General features: G+C 36.5%; 1 protein-coding gene across 3 annotated transcripts in view; it reads right to left on the bottom strand.

The window, feature by feature from the left end:
- Positions 1-24,498, bottom strand: part of LOC130443521 (moesin/ezrin/radixin homolog 1) — a 50,515-nt gene that overhangs the window by 16,887 nt on the left and 9,130 nt on the right. For 2 of the 3 annotated variants that reach the window (XM_056778216.1, XM_056778215.1), the window contains one exon: positions 16,345-16,524. In XM_056778216.1, coding sequence (XP_056634194.1) covers positions 16,345-16,524 — 180 coding nt within the window. Of the gene's footprint in view, positions 1-16,344; positions 16,525-17,716; positions 18,379-24,498 lie in introns of all 3 variants that reach the window. The other variant, XM_056778214.1, reaches the window with a different exon arrangement.

Here is a 24,498-nt window from a genome sequence, read left to right as displayed (position 1 = left end):
GTACCAAACAGATTCAAGTTCATAGTTGTGGACGGCCGTTGAACAAATAGGCCCCATTTGACGTCACCAAAGTCCGATGTCCTTCGAGAAGCCGATCAGGAGCTCCAGGCTTGAACCCTTTGATGTCGTTGGGCAGGTTTTGGGGTTTGCCCAGGTGTTTAAACCGTGCCCGTGGCACTCACGGATAACGTTGTCATCCGTGAAGCCGCTGGTGTGAAAAAGACGTCTGATTTCGCGCCTATTTAGCCGGAGCAGTTGTTTGGTGATAGACGATGCCAGGCATCTCCATTAGGCGGTCCAGGCATCCCAAAAATCGATTCTATTCATCAACATAATCTCCTTCAAGGTCAATACAAACATTCAAACGCTTCTCGATGATGTGTTTGTAGAAGGATTTCTCTTTTGCCTCGAAGTAGGTTTGAATTTTTTTGAGATCAGTAGTCACTGAGGATCAGATCTGAACTATACGGTGGATGAGGAATCAATTCGAAGTGTAATTCGTTCAATTTATCCATCGTTGCCATCGACTCGTGAAACGGTGTATTATCTTGGTGAAACTTCGACGTTTTTCCTTGATTTTTGCATTCAACTTTTTCGGAGATAATCGATGGATAATATTTCATGCGTATTCAAAAATATTAAAGCCGTAACCTTCCCCAGCTAACTGTTGCGCCTTTGGAAGCTTCGATCGTGGTTTATCAGCTGCGATCCACTCAGATGATGATCGTTTTGATACCGGAGCAGTTTGGAGGGCGACGTAGGACTCCAAGGAACCGTCACAATTCGCTTTCAATCATTGACCATCGTAATATCGTTTTAGTTGATTGCTTACACTCAAAAAAAAAAAAAAAACTTACGTAAATGCAATTTCTCAACAGTTATCTCGATCCCACCTACAATTTTACCACCTGCACGAATTCGTGGGTGTGAAATGACCTTTCTAGGTCGTCGTTTCAACAAATACAAATTTGATTTAACCGTTTTTATTTTATCGGATTGATGGTTTCATCGATAAAAATGCAAACTTATAAAAAAAAAACGTTCTACTTTGATTAAATTCATCAAGAATTTATTTTTTACACATATTTCCTTCGAGTTTTGAAATTTGACAGCACTGACGTGAATATGTCAAATCTGTCATTGTCGTTGTCATAAAATTTGACGTTTTTCATGGTGAACGTACTCGGAACGTGTAGTTCTGTAGAATAAACAGAAAGCGACTTTCAAGACGAACCAAATCCAACAAAAGTCGTTCGCCCACGAAGATTGGATAATTCTGAATGGTACACCAGCATTTGTTTACCAGGAGTGTTCGAAAGAAAGTTATTGAGTTAAGGAAAACATAGGAGTTGCGTGGGACGGAGACGCATTTGAAAAGATCTTATACAGCGACCCTCGTATATGATTCCGGCAACAGGGGTAGTACTAAACAGCCCTCAATAGTGATAAGTTTTCATGTGAAAACCGTCGATGTAGACGACAAAGAAATCAATATCGTTTTCATATTTTCAACTAAACAATAAAAATAAAATTATCAACAATTTTGCCGATAAAAAAACGACGATTTTATTCGTATAAATAATTTAAAACCGCACTTATCATTATTGATAATCTACAGGGACATGTATAACGCCGATTAAAAATAATTTGGCGAATAAACAACGTGTACACATGTCATTTCGAAGAATCGCTTTCTCTAAATGTGCCAGATCGATGTAAATTTCAAATTTTTACAAAATTACAAGCTAATAATTCGAAAATTGTATCACATTACTGACTGTTATCCAAAAAATCGAGTAAAGAAGAAAAAAACTACAAGTTATATTCCTTTTAGTAACTTTTTAAATTTACGGGTTGGTTATACTGAGTGAATTTATATGTCAATGATGATTGGATTATAGGTTATAATGCATCGCGTAAATTTCGGTTTATAAACAACAGAAATTTCCGATAGCGGAACATTCTAGAATATTTTGATTTGGTTCTTTTAGACCGCGAACATATTTTGGAACTTTCCAGATCGTTCGGGAAATTTCTAGAACATTCCAGACCAATCCAGATATTTCGAGATGTGTCTTCAGACGTATTCGTACGTTAGAGAAGGAGGGAAATATATGTTTTCACATTTTCGAAACCCACTACCACTGGAGACCAAGGGGTATTTACCACCGCAACTGGAAGTTGATTGGGATTGGTTGTGATTGAGAAAATCGCGTCTTTTAGTACTTAACGAAGCATTTTATATATTTTTTCTAAATTTACACTTTAAAATTGCAAGTGGCAGATTTGGTTTGTCAAATAACAGCTCAGAACTCAGAACGTATGACGTTCTGAGTAGATTCACCAATAAAAATGTAAAACTTCTTGGTACAAAGCGTCTTGAAGATTTTTCCATCGAGTGTTTGACAATTTTTCATGTTTTATGACCATGGATGAAACGTGGGGCCATAACTTCACACCCCAAACCAAAAAATAATCGGTTGAAAAGGGAGAACCGGTTCCAAAGAAGGCAGAGACTGTTCCATGTGCAGGCAAGGTCATGCATCTTACTCTCCACATTCGGCCACCTCGAATGGTTCGGGAATCAAAGAGTTTCCAATAATGAAGAGGTGATTTTAAGGAAATTGGCGATTCTTGTTATAAAAAAAGTATCAAACTTCATGGTCCGCAACGTCGTCAAGATATTTCCATCGAGTGTTTGACAATTTTTCATGTTTTATGACCATGGATGAAACGTGGGGCCATAACTTCACACCCCAAACAAAAAAATAATTGGTTGAAAAGGGAGAACCGGTTCCAAAGAAGGCAGAGACTGTTCCATGTGCAGGCAAGGTCGTGCATCTTACTCTCCACATTCGGCCACCTGGAATGTTTCGGTTATGAAAGATTTTCCAATAATGAAGAGGCGATTTTAAGGAAATTGGCGATTCTTGTTATAAAAAAATTATCAAACTTCATGGTCCACAACGTCGCGAAGATATTTCCTTCGTGTGTTTGACAATTTTTAATGTTTTATGACCATGGATGAAACGTGGGGCCATAACTTCACACCCCAAACAAAAAAACAATCGGTTGAAAAGGGAGAACCGGTTCCAAAGAAGGCAGAGACTGTTCCATGTGCAGGCAAGGTCATGCATCTTACTCTCCACATTCGGCCACCTCGAATGTTTCGGTTATGAAAGATTTTCCAATAATGAAGAGGCGATTTTAAGGAAATTGGCGATTCTTGTTATAAAAAAATTATCAAACTTCATGGTCCACAGCGTCGTCAAGATATTTTCATCGAGTGTTTGACAATTTTTAATGTTTTATGACCATGGATGAAACGTGGGGCCATAACTTCACACCCCAAACAAAAAAACAATCGGTTGAAAAGGGAGAACCGGTTCCAAAGAAGGCAGAGACTGTTCCATGTGCAGGCAAGGTCATGCATCTTACTCTCCACATTCGGCCACCTCGAATGTTTCGGTTATGAAAGATTTTCCAATAAAGAAGAGGCGATTTTAAGGAAATTGGCGATTCTTGTTATAAAAAAAGTATCAAACTTCATGGTCCACAGCGTCGTCAAGATATTTTCATCGAGTGTTTGACAATTTTTAATGTTTTATGACCATGGATGAAACGTGGGGCCATAACTTCACACCCCAAACAAAAAAACAATCGGTTGAAAAGGGAGAACCGGTTCCAAAGAAGGCAGAGACTGTTCCATGTGCAGGCAAGGTCATGCATCTTACTCTCCACATTCGGCCACCTCGAATGTTTCGGTTATGAAAGATTTTCCAATAAAGAAGAGGCGATTTTAAGGAAATTGGCGATTCTTGTTATAAAAAAATTATCAAACTTCATGGTCCACAGCGTCGTCAAGATATTTTCATCGAGTGTTTGACAATTTTTAATGTTTTATGACCATGGATGAAACGTGGGGCCATAACTTCACACCCCAAACAAAAAAACAATCGGTTGAAAAGGGAGAACCGGTTCCAAAGAAGGCAGAGACTGTTCCATGTGCAGGCAAGGTCATGCATCTTACTCTCCACATTCGGCCACCTCGAATGTTTCGGTTATGAAAGATTTTCCAATAATGAAGAGGCGATTTTAAGGAAATTGGCGATTCTTGTTATAAAAAAATTATCAAACTTCATGGTCCACAGCGTCGTCAAGATATTTTCATCGAGTGTTTGACAATTTTTAATGTTTTATGACCATGGATGAAACGTGGGGCCATAACTTCACACCCCAAACAAAAAAACAATCGGTTGAAAAGGGAGAACCGGTTCCAAAGAAGGCAGAGACTGTTCCATGTGCAGGCAAGGTCATGCATCTTACTCTCCACATTCGGCCACCTCGAATGTTTCGGTTATCAAAGATTTTCCAATAAAGAAGAGGCGATTTTAAGGAAATTGGCGATTCTTGTTATAAAAAAATTATCAAACTTCATGGTCCACAGCGTCGTCAAGATATTTTCATCGAGTGTTTGACAATTTTTAATGTTTTATGACCATGGATGAAACGTGGGGCCATAACTTCACACCCCAAACAAAAAAACAATCGGTTGAAAAGGGAGAACCGGTTCCAAAGAAGGCAGAGACTGTTCCATGTGCAGGCAAGGTCATGCATCTTACTCTCCACATTCGGCCACCTCGAATGTTTCGGTTATGAAAGATTTTCCAATAATGAAGAGGCGATTTTAAGGAAATTGGCGATTCTTGTTATAAAAAAATTATCAAACTTCATGGTCCACAGCGTCGTCAAGATATTTTCATCGAGTGTTTGACAATTTTTAATGTTTTATGACCATGGATGAAACGTGGGGCCATAACTTCACACCCCAAACAAAAAAACAATCGGTTGAAAAGGGAGAACCGGTTCCAAAGAAGGCAGAGACTGTTCCATGTGCAGGCAAGGTCATGCATCTTACTCTCCACATTCGGCCACCTCGAATGTTTCGGTTATCAAAGATTTTCCAATAATGAAGAGGCGATTTTAAGGAAATTGGCGATTCTTGTTATAAAAAAATTATCAAACTTCATGGTCCACAGCGTCGTCAAGATATTTTCATCGAGTGTTTGACAATTTTTAATGTTTTATGACCATGGATGAAACGTGGGGCCATAACTTCACACCCCAAACAAAAAAACAATCGGTTGAAAAGGGAGAACCGGTTCCAAAGAAGGCAGAGACTGTTCCATGTGCAGGCAAGGTCATGCATCTTACTCTCCACATTCGGCCACCTCGAATGTTTCGGTTATGAAAGATTTTCCAATAATGAAGAGGCGATTTTAAGGAAATTGGCGATTCTTGTTATAAAAAAATTATCAAACTTCATGGTCCACAGCGTCGTCAAGATATTTTCATCGAGTGTTTGACAATTTTTAATGTTTTATGACCATGGATGAAACGTGGGGCCATAACTTCACACCCCAAACAAAAAAACAATCGGTTGAAAAGGGAGAACCGGTTCCAAAGAAGGCAGAGACTGTTCCATGTGCAGGCAAGGTCATGCATCTTACTCTCCACATTCGGCCACCTCGAATGTTTCGGTTATGAAAGATTTTCCAATAAAGAAGAGGCGATTTTAAGGAAATTGGCGATTCTTGTTATAAAAAAATTATCAAACTTCATGGTCCACAGCGTCGTCAAGATATTTTCATCGAGTGTTTGACAATTTTTAATGTTTTATGACCATGGATGAAACGTGGGGCCATAACTTCACACCCCAAACAAAAAAACAATCGGTTGAAAAGGGAGAACCGGTTCCAAAGAAGGCAGAGACTGTTCCATGTGCAGGCAAGGTCATGCATCTTACTCTCCACATTCGGCCACCTCGAATGTTTCGGTTATGAAAGATTTTCCAATAATGAAGAGGCGATTTTAAGGAAATTGGCGATTCTTGTTATAAAAAAAGTATCAAACTTCATGGTCCACAACGTCGCGAAGATATTTTCATCGAGTGTTTGACAATTTTTCATGTTTTATGACCATGGATGAAACGTGGGGCCATAACTTCACACCCCAAACAAAAAAACAATCGGTTGAAAAGGGAGAACCGGTTCCAAAGAAGGCAGAGACTGTTCCATGTGCAGGCAAGGTCGTGCATCTTACTCTCCACATTCGGCCACCTCGAATGTTTCGGTTATGAAAGATTTTCCAATAATGAAGAGGTGATTTTAAGGAAATTGGCGATTCTTGTTATAAAAAAAGTATCAAACTTCATGGTCCGCAACGTCGCGAAGATATTTCCTTCGTGTGTTTGGCAATTTTTAATGTTTTATGACCATGGATGAAACGTGGGGCCATAACTTCACACCCCAAACAAAAAAACAATCGGTTGAAAAGGGAGAACCGGTTCCAAAGAAGGCAGAGACTGTTCCATGTGCAGGCAAGGTCATGCATCTTACTCTCCACATTCGGCCACCTCGAATGTTTCGGTTATCAAAGATTTTCCAATAATGAAGAGGCGATTTTAAGGAAATTGGCGATTCTTGTTATAAAAAAAGTATTAAACTTCATGGTCCACAACGTCGTCAAGATATTTCCTTCGTGTGTTTGGCAATTTTTAATGTTTTATGACCATGGATGAAACGTGGGGTCATAACTTCACACCCCAAACAAAAAAATAATCGGTTGAAAAGGGAGAACCGGTTCCAAAGAAGGCAGAGACTGTTCCATGTGCAGGCAAGGTCGTGCATCTTACTCTCCAGATTCGGCCACCTCGAATGATTAGGTATTTCCGAAACCATCTTCGTTTGTCCATCATCTTCGTTTTCACGTAGTTTTATCCATTTCGATCAAGAAACTTTAGAAATTAGTTCAAGATAATCCGCTGTATAAACAAGGATTTTACACGGATGTTTTTCACCCAATTTTTTCAATAGAAATAATGATAATAAATGTTTCTTTTATTCGGTCATTGTGAACTGGTTTATTTGTGCACATATAAATGATGTTTTCACCTTGTTAAAAATCTTGTCATGGTATAACAGCTAGACCGTGTCAAGGACGAAACATCACATCGGCAATATCGCACGCTACATGAATGGAAATAACATTTAACGACGATAAATTTTCCAAATTTCATTTTCGCATGCAAATATAACAGAATTTCACTTTATAAACCCGATTAGGTTATTTTTTCAACTCAACCAACGCGGAAATTCTTAAATACTAAATTCCTAGTCAAAAACCTCAAGTATTGTAGTATTAGTCCAGTCAAATTGGCTTGAAAAAAAAAAATTTCCAAAGAAAATTAATATGTGGACATAGTCAGGGTCAAAAAGAGATAACAGACGCTCCACTGCTAAAAGAATAGTAGTCCAGGTCCGTATCACAATATTTAATTTTAAAAATCATTCAAAAGTATAGATAAACGACAACAGAAAAAAATTAATTCGGATTCCCAACTAAAACCTGTTAATAATTAGATTGATATCGAGAAAATAATGAACTTAATTAAGTTACTGTACATAATCGGGAACTTTTAGTAGGGTATCCGTCAGTCGTGGCAACAAATCGTTACGATAATTACAAATTTTTATTGAAATTATCGTGCGTCATTGAATTTTACTTTGAATTCTTCTGCGGTTAAGTTTATGGATGTTACATCACCACGAACAAACACCCAAGATCTTGTGATCAACCGGTTTATTATGACTCAGTAGAAATATTGTGTCGGGGTATCGATAATCATTTCATTTGTTATTTATAGAACGCACGGTCACCGTGTGCATCAAATACGAAGATGACGTTATACATTTCGAGATTAAAAGTATTTTTTTCGAAAATTGTCGTTGTCCTGATTATTAACCGTTTCCTACCTAAATATACGTATCGACGTGGTGAATTTCATGATACAGGATGAGGTGGAGTTCCAAAACGCAGAAGGACGCCACATCTATCACCATGAAGTACTATGCCCAAAATAGCAGGCCCATCTTCAGTATACCACCCACCTCGGATCCCGATCAAATCTTGTAACTAAGATAAACAAATTTTTCGCCAAAAAATCATTCGAACGCTTCCCTAACTTCTCGATTCATCTTCTGCATCAAAATAGGCTTCAGTTTCATCGATTGCTTCTTCATTTTACCTGAATTTCTTACCGGCGAGCATTTTTTTAGATCAGTAGTCACTAGGGACCAGATCTGGACTATACGGTGGACGGGAAAGTGTAATTCATTCAATTTAGCCATCGACTTGTGAATCGTTGCATTGACTTGGTGAAACTTCGGCAGAAAACCTTTAATTTTAAGTCTTTCAATGGAATTGGGGGATGTTGGACCCGATTTCCGAAGAGTTCAATGTATTCCTTTGGTGATAACGATGCGAGCAATCGACAAGGTGCTTCACGGAACGATACAACACCCAAAGGAGGCAACGGATAAGACGTGGTGGGTATCCCAAGGCGGAAACCTAACCTGGTCTAACCAGAATTAGCTGAACAATATCTTGGGGCTGACCAAGGCGCTTCTGGAGCAAACTTTAAGATTTAACTTCCTTCTTGACCAAATTATACGTTGACAGACAGATGAGATTTTCGCGGGGGACGTCCTTATCAGGTCCCCCCGACATTGGCGATCGCCAGGAGATGTCAGGAATGATCCGGTTGATGGAAATATTCACTCCGCGGGGCTGGTGGTTTATAGAACCAAACGTACAACCAGTTTTCGTTATAAGTAAGGGTGGTATCGGCTGGTGAACAATTTCCATGAAAACCGTGAAAAATCTGCAGAAGATTTCCATAGATATAGACCTACGAGGTGGTAAAAACTTGGCGAGATTTCATCAGGATTCGATTTGAGCCAAAAGATAATAAAATGTAACCTAGTTCATTATTATTAATTCTCGTTCGATTTTTTTTTTTTTTTTTTGAAATAACGATAATATACTTTCGGATATGATGGACTTTAAACGACCAAATTAAATATTTTTGACGTCATTTTATATTAAAATCGTCTATCGAGATACATTAACGAAAAGATATTTAACTGCGCGATTATTGTATAAAAATAAACGAAATTATAAATAGAAATATATGAATGATTAAATCGCCATAGCTATTACGTCATTATTATAATGGTTTGTGTACATTTGTTCGAACGAATTATATTATACGAGGTGTCGATTTAAAAACCTATACCGATCGCTACATTTCCATACACTCTGTACAGAAAATTCCAAAAATACGCGAGGACGTGTTTCAGTTATTTCCAATGAAAAATTATTTGCATCAACTCATCAGCGAATGTAGCCATATACTCGACCTTTTTTGGAAAAACCAATACAGTGTGAACCGTTCAAGTATTATTGAAATATCAATTTTTTTCTATCTTCTGTAGAGAGAGAGAGAGAGAGAGAGAGAGAGAGAGAAACAGAGAAGAGAGAGAGACAGAGAAGAGAGAAAGGGAAGAGAGTGAGAGGGTAGGGGACAGAGAGAGTGAAAGAGAGACAGACAGAGGAGAGGGAGAGACTGAGGTGAGAGAGAGGGAGAGACTGAGGTGAGAGAGATGGAGACTGAGCAAAGGGAGAGACGGAGAGAGACTGAGAAGAGAGAGATAGAGACAGAGGAGAGAGAGAGAAGAGAGACAGAGGAAAGAGAGAGAGAGACAGGGGAAAGAGAGAGAGAGAGACAGAGGAAAGAGAGAGAGAGAGGAAAGAGAGAGAGAGACAGAGGAGAGAGAGACGGAGACTGAGCAAAGGGAGAGATTAAGGAGAGAGAGACTAAGGAGAGAGAGAGAGACAGAGGAGAGAGAGAGAGAAACTGAGAAGAGAGAAACAGAGAAGAAAGAGACAGAGAAGAGGGAGAGACTGAGGTGAGAGAGATAGAAACTGAGCAAAGGCTGAGGAGAGAGACAGAGAGAGACTGAGAAGAGAGAGATAGAGACTGAGTAGAGGGAGACAGGAGAGAGAGAGAGAGAGAGAGAGAGACGGAGATTGAGCAAAGGGAGAGACAGAGAGAGACTAAGAAGAGAGAGAGAGACAGAGGAGAGAGACACAGAGAAGAGAGAGACAGAGGAGAGGGAGAGGGAGAGGAGAGGGAGAGACTGAGGTGAGAGAGATAGAAACTGAGCAAACGGAGAGACAGAGAGAGGCTGAGGAGAGGGAGACAGAGGAGAGAGAGACGGAGACTGAGCAAAGAGAGAGACAGAGAGGGAGACTAAGGAGAGAGAGAGACTGAGGAGAGAGAAACAGAGAAGAGAGACTGAGTAGAGGGAGACAGGAGAGAGAGAGAGACGGAGACTGAGCAAAGGGAGAGACTAAGGAGAGAGACAGACAGAAGAGAGAGACACAGAGAAGAGAGAAACAGAGGAGAGGAAGAGACTGAGGTGAGAGAGATAGAAACTGAGCAAAGGGAGAGACAGAGAGAGGCTGAGGAGAGAGACAAAGAGAGTTTGAGGAGAGAGAGAGAGACAAAATAGAGAGAAGAGAGAGATAGACTGGGGAGAGATGAAAGAGAGACAGATATAGACAGGAACAGAGCCGATTGGATGGTTGTTTCGTAGAATACAATAAATTAAATTAATTAATAAACAGTTTCGAAAGATTTTTTTGTACCCACACCCTTAGATTTCGAGATCAATTGAACGGTTTAACTTTTGACCTATGCTGTAATTCTGTCTTGGTAATGAATGAAATCAGTTCACGTGATTATGGTAAATGGGCAATATATTAACAAGCGTCTATAATAAAACGACGAATTTAGTTTAATGGGATGCGCGTGTAAAATTTACGTCGGATCGTAGGCGTCCGATGACCTAAGACAATTCCCAATCACCCCCACTATTTTTATATTCGACTGCCAAATCGTTTTATAAATTTATTTTTTTATTCATTCGATTACAAATTTGTTTGTACTAGAAATATTTCATATTTCATAATGGATATTCATACTGAACACACTATTTATTTTTAGCACTACACCGGTATTCACAATTACACCGATTAACGCGCGTTTCGATAACCGAGTTTACGTCTTCAGAGATTCGAGGTAACCGCGCGTCGTACAGAGTGTAATTGTGGGTAATTGGCGTCGTGCTATAAATAAATAGTGTGTTCAGTATGAATATCACGCCGACGGTTCAAAAAAATCCAACTTGAAAACGGATTATGAGAAATTGAGCGACGGAAACTAGCTTACTACGTCGAAAAGGCTAATAATAGCGTTAAGTACAATAACAATGTATACAGGATGACCCAATATAGAGATATTACGATCTGTACCGGGTGGGCAACTAAAAACGACCGTCGGAAATATCAAATTGTTTTCAGAATTTTTGGTTTATATGGTATATATATATGAATTATACGATTCAAAACGCAAAAAATTTTTTTTAGTAGGAGGGCGAATTAATAGACGTTTGAAAAAAAATTCCCGCCGTTTACTATTTCTCAAGATATCTCGAAATAGAAAAAAGATATCGACATGCGGGTTTTGTTATTTTAATGTCGATTTGGTTCACTTTCAAACAACCAACTTCAACTTTTATGTTTCTTATTTAAATTTTTCAAAATAAATCACAATAAAATATATGAAATATCGCCCCCTAGCATACGCGTTTCTATCTAAATTGTTTGGAATTTATATATATATTTTATTGATGGAGAAAAGCCCTTTCGAACAACACCAAGTTTATATAAATCGGATAAGCAGAACCGGACTTGCAATCGTTTTTTCAAAACACGGTTCCCACTCTCCCCCACATCGTATTTGATGAGAATAAAACTTGGAAAATGAAAAATACACGAAATTTGTTGAGGAATACGATTGTTACTTTGTCGAATTTGTAATTTGAAATACGCCTAGTTATAGATCTAAAATACCTAAAGTTTGTTCCAACCCATCGAAAAACCGTCCTTGGTACGGTGACGATTCTGCGCAATAGGGCAAATGGGCGGTTACCATTATACGAAGGAGCTTCCAATAACCGTTCCAAGAATAGGTTGGAAAAAAAATATTTAATTGCCCACTCGATACACAAGACTTACATTAAATAACTGTTTGTTTGAGACAGCAATAATTAGATTAGTACATTTGAAAACACGCGGTTACAGAATTAGTTATACGAGGGTTGCTACGTAAATAGACAAATTAAAAAAAAAATATAGAAAATTTTTTGATCGAATTTCCAAGTATACGTTAACAATTCAAATAGCATTAAAGTCAAATTTTATGATGACAATGACAGATTTGACATACTCACGTCAGTGAAATTCAAGTACCAACCTTCGTATTAAAAAAACAATTCTTGACGTAAAGATAAAATTACTAAATAGAAATTTAATGTTACTATAACAGATTATTTGGATTTGTAAGTCAAACTTGAATATTTGGCACTTAATAACTAAAATATAGTCTACGGGGTGTTTTAGGGACTTGATGCGAAAAAATTTTCTCATACGGTCGTTCGTTTTTGAGTTATGGGCCTTTAAACTTGCTAAATTATACATTCCAACAATAATGGATGATTGTCCAATAAATACTTGTACACTAGTATCTGAAGATCAGGGGCGGCTCATGCCCAATGGTTAATAATCCGTAACTTTCACAGGGACAATCTGTAGATAATAAAAATTGAGTTTTCGAATCGATTTTTTAACAAAATGATACTTTTTGTTAAGCTCGATAAAATTGATGGTTTAGGACAGGGATTTCCACAAACTTTGAAGCCTTCGGGCCAGGACCAAAACAATAGTCGGTGAAAAATCACAATTCCATACATCTCAATAATGTTTTTTGGTTCTTGTTTCATTAGTTGGCATTAATTACATTATTTGTTATTGTTAATTAATAAATATGCGGGCCGGATCTGGCCCGCGAGCCGTAGTTTGGAGACCCCTGGTTTGGGAGATATGTAGTTTTAGATATCAAGAAAACCGTTCGCCATAAAGAAACATTCCGAAGAAAATTATCATAAATTGTAATTATTCAAACATTCAGGTCAGGGGCGGCTCATGCCCAATGGTTAACAACCCATAACTTTTACGGGGACAACCTGTACAATCTAAAGTTAGCAAAAATTAATTTTTGAATCGATTTTTTAAACAATATGATATTGTTTGTTAAACTCAATAAAATTGGTGGTTTAGAAGTTTTAGATCGTTTGTATATATGTCAAGTAAACCAAACCGTCCGCCATAAAGAAACATTCCGAGGAAAATTATCATAAATTTTGATTATTCGAACATTTCTTGGAGAACTAATTAAAAAATAAAGTTGCTACATACTATCGAGTATCATATTACTAACTATCGATGGAATAAACTTCCATTAAGACGCTAAAAGTCATAATCTCTTCCAATTTCAAATAAATATCCTGCAAAAGTGCCTTTTCATTATGTAAATAACACGATATTCGACAGTATGCAATTCAAGTATAAATATTTAATTGTATTTTAATAAGTATTTTTAATAAATAATCACAATTTATGATAATTTTTTTCAGAATGTTTCTTTATGGCGAACGGTTTGGTTTACTTGACATATACAAACGATTTAAAACTCCTGAACCATCAATTTTACAACATTTTGTTAAAAAATCGATTGAAAAATTAATTTTTGCTATCTTTAGATTGTACAGATTGTCCCTGTAAAAGTTACGGGTTGTTAACCATTGGGCATGAGCCGCCCCTGACCTGAATGTTTGAATTATCACAATTTATGATAATTTTCTTCGGAATGTTTCTTTATGGCGAACGGTTTCGTTTACTTGACATATATACAAACGATCTAAAACCCCTAAACCATCAATTTTACAACATTTTGTTAAAAAATCGATTGAAAAATTAATTTTTGCTATCTTTAGATTGTACAGATTGTCCCTGTAAAAGTTACGGGTTGTTAACCATTGGGCATGAGCCGCCCCTGACCTGAATGTTTGAATTATCACAATTTATGATAATTTTCTTCGGAATGTTTCTTTATGGCGAACGGTTTGGTTTACTTGACATATATACAAACGATCTAAAACTCCTAAATCATCAATTTTACAACATTTTGTTAAAAAAATCGATTCAAAAATTAATTTTTGCTAACTTTAGATTGTACAGATTGTCCCTGTAAAAGTTACGGGTTGTTAACCATTGGGCATGAGCCGCCCCTGACCTGAATGTTTGAATAATCACAATTTGTGATAATTTTCTTAGGAATGTTTTTTTATGGCGAACGGTTTCGTTTACTTGACATATATACAAACGATCTAAAACTCCTAAATCATCAATTTTACAACATTTTGTTAAAAAGATCGATTCAAAAATTATTTTTTGCTATCTTTAGATTGTACAGATTGTGCCTGTAAAAGTTACGGGTTGTTAACCATTGGGCATGAGCCGCCCCTGACCTGAATGTTTGAATAATCACAATTTGTGATAATTTTCTTCGGAATGTTTCTTTATGGCGAACGGTTTCGTTTACTTGACATATATACAAACGATCTAAAACTCCTAAATCATCAATTTTACAGCATTTTGTTAAAAAAATCGATTCAAAAATTAATTTTTGCTAACTTTAGATTGTACAGATTGTCCCTGTAAAAGTTACGGGTTGTTAACCATTGGGCATGAGCCGCCCCTGACCTGAATGTTTGAATAATCACAATTTGTGATAATTTTCTTAGGAATGTTTCTTTATGGCGAACGGTTTGGTTTACTTGACATATATACAAACGATCTAAAACTCCTAAATCATCAATTTTACAACATTTTGTTAAAAAGATCGATTCAAAAATTATTTTTTGCTATCTTTAGATTGTACAGATTGTCCCTGTAAAAGTTACGGGTTGTTAACCATTGGGCATGAGCCGCCCCTGACCTGAATGTTTGAATAATCACAATTTGTGATAATTTTCTTAGGAATGTTTATGGCGAACGGTTTGGTTTACTTGACATATATACAAACGATCTAAAACTCCTAAATCATCAATTTTACAACATTTTGTTAAAAAGATCGATTCAAAAACTATTTTTTGCTATCTTTAGATTGTACAGATTGTCCCTGTAAAAGTTACGGGTTGTTAACCATTGGGCATGAGCCGCCCCTGACCTGAATGTTTGAATTATCACAATTTATGATAATTTTCTTCGGAATGTTTCTTTATGGCGAACGGTTTGGTTTACTTGACATATATACAAACGATCTAAAACCCCTAAACCATCAATTTTACAACATTTTGTTAAAAAATCGATTGAAAAATTAATTTTTGCTATCTTTAGATTGTACAGATTGTCCCTGTAAAAGTTACGGGTTGTTAACCATTGGGCATGAGCCGCCCCTGACCTGAATGTTTGAATTATCACAATTTATGATAATTTTCTTCGGAATGTTTCTTTATGGCGAACGGTTTGGTTTACTTGACATATATACAAACGATCTAAAACCCCTAAACCATCAATTTTACAACATTTTGTTAAAAAATCGATTGAAAAATTAATTTTTGCTATCTTTAGATTGTACAGATTGTCCCTGTAAAAGTTACGGGTTGTTAACCATTGGGCATGAGCCGCCCCTGACCTGAATGTTTGAATTATCACAATTTATGATAATTTTCTTCGGAATGTTTCTTTATGGCGAACGGTTTCGTTTACTTGACATATATACAAACGATCTAAAACCCCTAAACCATCAATTTTACAACATTTTGTTAAAAAATCGATTGAAAAATTAATTTTTGCTATCTTTAGATTGTACAGATTGTCCCTGTAAAAGTTACGGGTTGTTAACCATTGGGCATGAGCCGCCCCTGACCTGAATGTTTGAATTATCACAATTTATGATAATTTTCTTCGGAATGTTTCTTTATGGCGAACGGTTTGGTTTACTTGACATATATACAAACGATCTAAAACCCCTAAACCATCAATTTTACAACATTTTGTTAAAAAATCGATTGAAAAATTAATTTTTGCTATCTTTAGATTGTACAGATTGTCCCTGTAAAAGTTACGGGTTGTTAACCATTGGGCATGAGCCGCCCCTGACCTGAATGTTTGAATTATCACAATTTATGATAATTTTCTTCGGAATGTTTCTTTATGGCGAACGGTTTGGTTTACTTGACATATATACAAACGATCTAAAACCCCTAAACCATCAATTTTACAACATTTTGTTAAAAAAATCGATTCAAAAACTATTTTTTGCTATCTTTAGATTGTACAGATTGTCCCTGTAAAAGTTACGAATCGAATATGAACCATAATGTTCTAAAGTATATTTTAGAAAATATTTTGTAACTTTAGAGGCCTACAACTCAGAAACGAGAGGTCTCAAATCTAATATTATCGTCAAATATCTCAATCCAAAGTTTCCACTATTGAAAAAATAAAAAAAAAAAAAAAACAACAACAACATACCTTTCTGTAGAGTTTAACCCAAGTGAGATCCCCTTTGGAATCGGTATATTGCAACCCGAAGAACCAAACTTCTCTAAGACCGATTGTTTTCACCACTTGGTCGAAGAGTTGTTTGCCGGACGTTGTTTGTTGGATCGCGAATTCCAATTCCGCGTCCATGGTTGTGACCCGCACGTTCATCTGAAACGAACGAGACAAAAATTGAAAAATAAAATTAGCATTAAAAAAAAAATCGTATCAAAAGATATTTACTATAGTGGATTGAGACGGGATTTTTTTCCGTCCAATTCCGAAGTATTTATTCCGAAAAAACGGATTTAGTTGTTTTGTGTACGTTTCTACGCCCATTTTCGTACTACTGTGCATTTATTATTTTTTTTTCTCTCGAATTATTTAACAGGAAATATAGCGAAATTTATTTTGATACAAAATGTACGTAACGCGTTAATCTGATATAATATTATTCAGGAAAGATAACAAACGTTATTAGTTTATGAGTCATTCTATTGGCATTGTTATTATCAAGATACCATTTTGTTTTCTAATATACAGGGTCTAATATACGTTCAAATGCGCATTTCTTTTTCCTGCGACAAATTTCTTAGTTTAATCGGTACCCCCTGTATATTATTAAGGGAGAGATTCGTTTTTTTTTTCGTATATCGGCAACATCACAGCGAATACCTCGGCTTGGAAGACGTTGGCGTCTTCGGGGTGTCCCGGTTGACTCCATTAGCCAATTCCGGTTATTTTTCGGTACTCCCTCGTAAATATTTCCGTATTTAAATGGGTCGAAATGTTCTGCAAGATCCTCCGTGAAGAAACCAGCTTCACCCCGAACAATATTGGTCGCTTAAAATAACTCAGTTTGAAAATATTCATGCTGCTGGACAGGGCCGGATTAAGATTTATCAAGACCCGGGGCTAAAAAAATGACGGGGCCCGGAAAAATTCACAAAATAATATCAATACGTTAGATTTGTGGTATCAACACATCAAAAAATACAGAATGATGGGGCCCTCTTGGACCTGGGGCTATAGCCCCCCCCCAAAGCCCCTAGCTTAATCCGGCCCCGCTGCTGGAAGTTTGGAGGTGATGTGAGATAACCAGGTCCGCGGGTAAGAGTATTCCAACGCTAAGTGCGATTCTTCACCAGGATAACGTTCGATATAATATCAAAACCGGTGCGGGAGGTACTAGAACATCCTCCCCACGGTCCGGATTTATCATCACGCGACTACCGCATATTTGAACGCACACATAATTTGATTATTGCATAAAGGGTGGTTTTTTTTTTTTAAATTTTTTTATGGCTATTTTACTAATTTGATCCAACAAAATAATTATATAGAAAATCCACTGTGTAAATACCTGTTTTTTCAATTTATCGGACCTTTTCTCGGAGACTAGGTCCCACGAATGTTGCGTATACTGTTTTCGCGTCATATTCGTTAAATCAACATCGACGATATCGTTCGATTTTTCTACCACTTCGATCGGTTTAAATTCGTCGATTACATCTCGTCGAAACTCATCGATAGTTTGAAATTTGCATTTTCTGAAACGGTTTTTCACTTTCCTATCGGAAATACCTTGAATAATACATTTAATTACTTCGGTTTCATCGAGTTTCAATAATTCCCCCAAGGTAACTTTATCTTCGAAATAATCTAAGAAATTTTCTTCTCGAAGCCATTTTCTTCGCGAAAAATACGGTTCCAAATACCGCCCCAACATATTTTCTTTAAATTCATCGTAACTGGGGTTGATCGGTACGTTCCTTTGGAAATGAGTTAGAGCGCCTCCCCTAAGTTTACTTATAGCTATAGCTACAATGTGGTCGCTAGTAAGTCCGAAACGTTGTTGCAAATTTTCTATCCTGAATAACCAACTCGCAATATCTTCTTCGGGTTTACCGAAATATTTCGGGATTAACGCCGATATTTCTGCGTTTTGTAAACTTAGGACTCTTATTGCCGTTACAAGGACGTCATCGTACGGAGGTCTTCGATCTTTGACTGATTTCGACATGGCTGAAGAAGCGAAACGGTGTAATTAAGATTGAAAATTGAAAATACGTACGAAATAATAACACAGGCCTGCATTAAACAAGTGTCGAAGCGATAATTTTATATAATTGAAAGACCAAAACAAGTCTGTCGAGTAGGTCTTGAAGATGCTGCTCTAGGTGAGGTTATAATGGACGGGTAAGAGTATCTGCGGTAGTGGTATCGGTCAGATCACCTCTAAATTGTCCAAATCGAATTGCTCGCTTCCGTATCGAGTCGAGCATCTTCAACTTTGGAACCAAATGTGCTAATTCGGCCACGTGATTATACCAGGACATATTACTATCAACCTCAACGCCCAACAAGCGAATTTGCGATGATATTTTATGTTTAGACCCGACCAATTCAGGTCAACATTAGCTACAACTATTTTTAAAAGTCGAATTGGATGATTTGCTGATCTATTTACTCGCCTCGGAGCTAGCTACACCATCTGATTGAAGAATGTTCGTCGGCTCTTCGAAAAGGAGTCTTCAAACAGATCTTTTACGTAACAGAAATGTCAAGGTCAGCAGCAGTCTCCTGATAAAACATCAGTGGACCAAAAAAGAGACTGACTACAAAAGGTAATTTCAAACACCTGGAAAAGAATTGGGAAACAATGAGTTAGACAAAGGAGGAGCCACCTCGGAGACCTGACTTGAGCCCACCTGATTTTTTCTTGTGGGGTTATCTTAAGAGCGTGGTCTACGAGAATAATCCACGAAATTTAACGATTTGAAAAACAATCTTGAAGAAAATATTAGGGAGTATTCCTCGACCACAAGTTTTTGAAAATGTACGCAAACGGTTTATTATCGAATTGTCGTCATTTAAACAATATCGTGTTCAAAAAATAAAATTTCGTGTCTTATGTTTCAATTCACACCAATAAATACATATAAAAATAAATATAATGTATTTTTTTTCAACTAAAGTAGTTGGGTCGTTATGAGACACCCCGTATATTATAGAACCAGTTTACGAGTAAAATAAATCCTGGTTTTTCAATATGGGTGTTTACTAAAGTAGTTGGGTCGTTATGAGACACCCCGTATATTATAGAACCAGTTTACGAGTAAAATAAATCCTGGTTTTTCAATATGGGTTTTTACTAAAGTAGTTGGGTCGTTATGAGACACCCCGTATATTATAGAACCAGTTTACGAGTAAAATAAATCCTGGTTTTTCAATATGGGTGTTTACTAAAGTAGTTGGGTCGTTATGAGACACCCCGTATATTATAGAACCAGTTTACGAGTAAAATAAATCCTGGTTTTTCAATATGGGTTTTTACTAAAGTAGTTGGGTCGTTATGAGACACCCCGTATATTATAGAACCAGTTTACGAGTAAAATAAATCCTGGTTTTTCAATATGGGTTTTTACTAAAGTAGTTGGGTCGTTATGAGACACCCCGTATATTATAGAACCAGTTTACGAGTAAAATAAATCCTGGTTTTTCAATATGGGTGTTTACTAAAGTAGTTGGGTCGTTATGAGACACCCCGTATATTATAGAACCAGTTTACGAGTAAAATAAATCCTGGTTTTTCAATATGGGTTTTTACTAAAGTAGTTGGGTCGTTATGAGACACCCCGTATATTATAGAACCAGTTTACGAGTAAAATAAATCCTGGTTTTTCAATATGGGTGTTTACTAAAGTAGTTGGGTCGTTATGAGACACCCCGTATATTATAGAACCAGTTTACGAGTAAAATAAATCCTGGTTTTTCAATATGGGTTTTTACTAAAGTAGTTGGGTCGTTATGAGACACCCCGTATATTATAGAACCAGTTTACGAGTAAAATAAATCCTGGTTTTTCAATATGGGTTTTTACTAAAGTAGTTGGGTCGTTATGAGACACCCCGTATATTATAGAACCAGTTTACGAGTAAAATAAATCCTGGTTTTTCAATATGGGTGTTTACTAAAGTAGTTGGGTCGTTATGAGACACCCCGTATATTATAGAACCAGTTTACGAGTAAAATAAATCCTGGTTTTTCAATATGGGTTTTTACTAAAGTAGTTGGGTCGTTATGAGACACCCCGTATATTATAGAACCAGTTTACGAGTAAAATAAATCCTGGTTTTTCAATATGGGTTTTTACTAAAGTAGTTGAGTCGTTATGAGACACCCCGTATATTATAGAACCAGTTTACGAGTAAAATAAATCCTGGTTTTTCAATATGGGTGTTTACTAAAGTAGTTGAGTCGTTATGAGACAACCCGTATATTATAGAACCAGTTTACGAGTAAAATAAATCCTGGTTTTTCAATATGGGTGTTTACTAAAGTAGTTGAGTCGTTATGAGACAACCCGTATATTATAGAACCAGTTTACGAGTAAAATAAATCCTGGTTTTTCAATATGGGTTTTTACTAAAGTAGTTGGGTCGTTATGAACACCCCGTATATTATAGAACCAGTTTACGAGTAAAATAAATCCTGGTTTTTCAATATGGGTGTTTACTAAAGTAGTTGAGTCGTTATGAGACAACCCGTATATTATAGAACCAGTTTACGAGTAAAATAAATCCTGGTTTTTCAATATGGGTGTTTACTAAAGTAGTTGAGTCGTTATGAGACAACCCGTATATTATAGAACCAGTTTACGAGTAAAATAAATCCTGGTTTTTCAATATGGGTGTTTACTAAAGTAGTTGAGTCGTTATGAGACAACCCGTATATTATAGAACCAGTTTACGAGTAAAATAAATCCTGGTTTTTCAATATGGGTGTTTACTAAAGTAGTTGAGTCGTTATGAGACAACCCGTATATTATAGAACCAGTTTACGAGTAAAATAAATCCTGGTTTTTCAATATGGGTTTTTACTAAAGTAGTTGGGTCGTTATGAGACACCCCGTATATTATAGAACCAGTTTACGAGTAAAATAAATCCTGGTTTTTCAATATGGGTTTTTACTAAAGTAGTTGGGTCGTTATGAGACACCCCGTATATTATAGAACCAGTTTACGAGTAAAATAAATCCTGGTTTTTCAATATGGGTTTTTACTAAAGTAGTTGGGTCGTTATGAGACACCCCGTATATTATAGAACCAGTTTACGAGTAAAATAAATCCTGGTTTTTCAATATGGGTTTTTACTAAAGTAGTTGGGTCGTTATGAGACACCCCGTATATTATAGAACCAGTTTACGAGTAAAATAAATCCTGGTTTTTCAATATGGGTGTTTACTAAAGTAGTTGGGTCGTTATGAGACACCCCGTATATTATAGAACCAGTTTACGAGTAAAATAAATCCTGGTTTTTCAATATGGGTTTTTACTAAAGTAGTTGGGTCGTTATGAGACACCCCGTATATTATAGAACCAGTTTACGAGTAAAATAAATCCTGGTTTTTCAATATGGGTTTTTACTAAAGTAGTTGGGTCGTTATGAGACACCCCGTATATTATAGAACCAGTTTACGAGTAAAATAAATCCTGGTTTTTCAATATGGGTGTTTACTAAAGTAGTTGGGTCGTTATGAGACACCCCGTATATTATAGAACCAGTTTACGAGTAAAATAAATCCTGGTTTTTCAATATGGGTTTTTACTAAAGTAGTTGGGTCGTTATGAGACACCCCGTATATTATAGAACCAGTTTACGAGTAAAATAAATCCTGGTTTTTCAATATGGGTGTTTACTAAAGTAGTTGGGTCGTTATGAGACACCCCGTATATTATAGAACCAGTTTACGAGTAAAATAAATCCTGGTTTTTCAATATGGGTGTTTACTAAAGTAGTTGGGTCGTTATGAGACACCCCGTATATTATAGAACCAGTTTACGAGTAAAATAAATCCTGGTTTTTCAATATGGGTTTTTACTAAAGTAGTTGGGTCGTTATGAGACACCCCGTATATTATAGAACCAGTTTACGAGTAAAATAAATCCTGGTTTTTCAATATGGGTGTTTACTAAAGTAGTTGGGTCGTTATGAGACACCCCGTATATTATAGAACCAGTTTACGAGTAAAATAAATCCTGGTTTTTCAATATGGGTTTTTACTAAAGTAGTTGGGTCGTTATGAGACACCCCGTATATTATAGAACCAGTTTACGAGTAAAATAAATCCTGGTTTTTCAATATGGGTGTTTACTAAAGTAGTTGGGTCGTTATGAGACACCCCGTATATTATAGAACCAGTTTACGAGTAAAATAAATCCTGGTTTTTCAATATGGGTGTTTACTAAAGTAGTTGGGTCGTTATGAGACACCCCGTATATTATAGAACCAGTTTACGAGTAAAATAAATCCTGGTTTTTCAATATGGGTTTTTACTAAAGTAGTTGGGTCGTTATGAGACACCCCGTATATTATAGAACCAGTTTACGAGTAAAATAAATCCTGGTTTTTCAATATGGGTGTTTACTAAAGTAGTTGGGTCGTTATGAGACACCCCGTATATTATAGAACCAGTTTACGAGTAAAATAAATCCTGGTTTTTCAATATGGGTGTTTACTAAAGTAGTTGGGTCGTTATGAGACACCCCGTATATTATAGAACCAGTTTACGAGTAAAATAAATCCTGGTTTTTCAATATGGGTTTTTACTAAAGTAGTTGGGTCGTTATGAGACACCCCGTATATTATAGAACCAGTTTACGAGTAAAATAAATCCTGGTTTTTCAATATGGGTTTTTACTAAAGTAGTTGGGTCGTTATGAGACACCCCGTATATTATAGAACCAGTTTACGAGTAAAATAAATCCTGGTTTTTCAATATGGGTGTTTACTAAAGTAGTTGGGTCGTTATGAGACACCCCGTATATTATAGAACCAGTTTACGAGTAAAATAAATCCTGGTTTTTCAATATGGGTTTTTACTAAAGTAGTTGGGTCGTTATGAGACACCCCGTATATTATAGAACCAGTTTACGAGTAAAATAAATCCTGGTTTTTCAATATGGGTGTTTACTAAAGTAGTTGGGTCGTTATGAGACACCCCGTATATTATAGAACCAGTTTACGAGTAAAATAAATCCTGGTTTTTCAATATGGGTGTTTACTAAAGTAGTTGGGTCGTTATGAGACACCCCGTATATTATAGAACCAGTTTACGAGTAAAATAAATCCTGGTTTTTCAATATGGGTTTTTACTAAAGTAGTTGGGTCGTTATGAGACACCCCGTATATTATAGAACCAGTTTACGAGTAAAATAAATCCTGGTTTTTCAATATGGGTTTTTACTAAAGTAATTTGGGTCGTTATGAGACACCCCGTATATTATAGAACCAGTTTACGAGTAAAATAAATCCTGGTTTTTCAATATGGGTTTTTACTAAAGTAGTTGAGTCGTTATGAGACACCCCGTATATTATAGAACCAGTTTACGAGTAAAATAAATCCTGGTTTTTCAATATGGGTGTTTACTAAAGTAGTTGAGTCGTTATGAGACAACCCGTATATTATAGAACCAGTTTACGAGTAAAATAAATCCTGGTTTTTCAATATGGGTGTTTACTAAAGTAGTTGAGTCGTTATGAGACAACCCGTATATTATAGAACCAGTTTACGAGTAAAATAAATCCTGGTTTTTCAATATGGGTTTTTACTAAAGTAGTTGGGTCGTTATGAACACCCCGTATATTATAGAACCAGTTTACGAGTAAAATAAATCCTGGTTTTTCAATATGGGTGTTTACTAAAGTAGTTGAGTCGTTATGAGACAACCCGTATATTATAGAACCAGTTTACGAGTAAAATAAATCCTGGTTTTTCAATATGGGTGTTTACTAAAGTAGTTGAGTCGTTATGAGACAACCCGTATATTATAGAACCAGTTTACGAGTAAAATAAATCCTGGTTTTTCAATATGGGTGTTTACTAAAGTAGTTGAGTCGTTATGAGACAACCCGTATATTATAGAACCAGTTTACGAGTAAAATAAATCCTGGTTTTTCAATATGGGTGTTTACTAAAGTAGTTGAGTCGTTATGAGACAACCCGTATATTATAGAACCAGTTTACGAGTAAAATAAATCCTGGTTTTTCAATATGGGTTTTTACTAAAGTAGTTGGGTCGTTATGAGACACCCCGTATATTATAGAACCAGTTTACGAGTAAAATAAATCCTGGTTTTTCA

This window comes from Diorhabda sublineata, chromosome 4, assembly GCF_026230105.1.
Source record: "Diorhabda sublineata isolate icDioSubl1.1 chromosome 4, icDioSubl1.1, whole genome shotgun sequence".
Taxonomy (NCBI): Eukaryota; Metazoa; Arthropoda; class Insecta; order Coleoptera; family Chrysomelidae; genus Diorhabda; species Diorhabda sublineata.
This window is presented reverse-complemented; position numbering and strand designations above follow the sequence as displayed.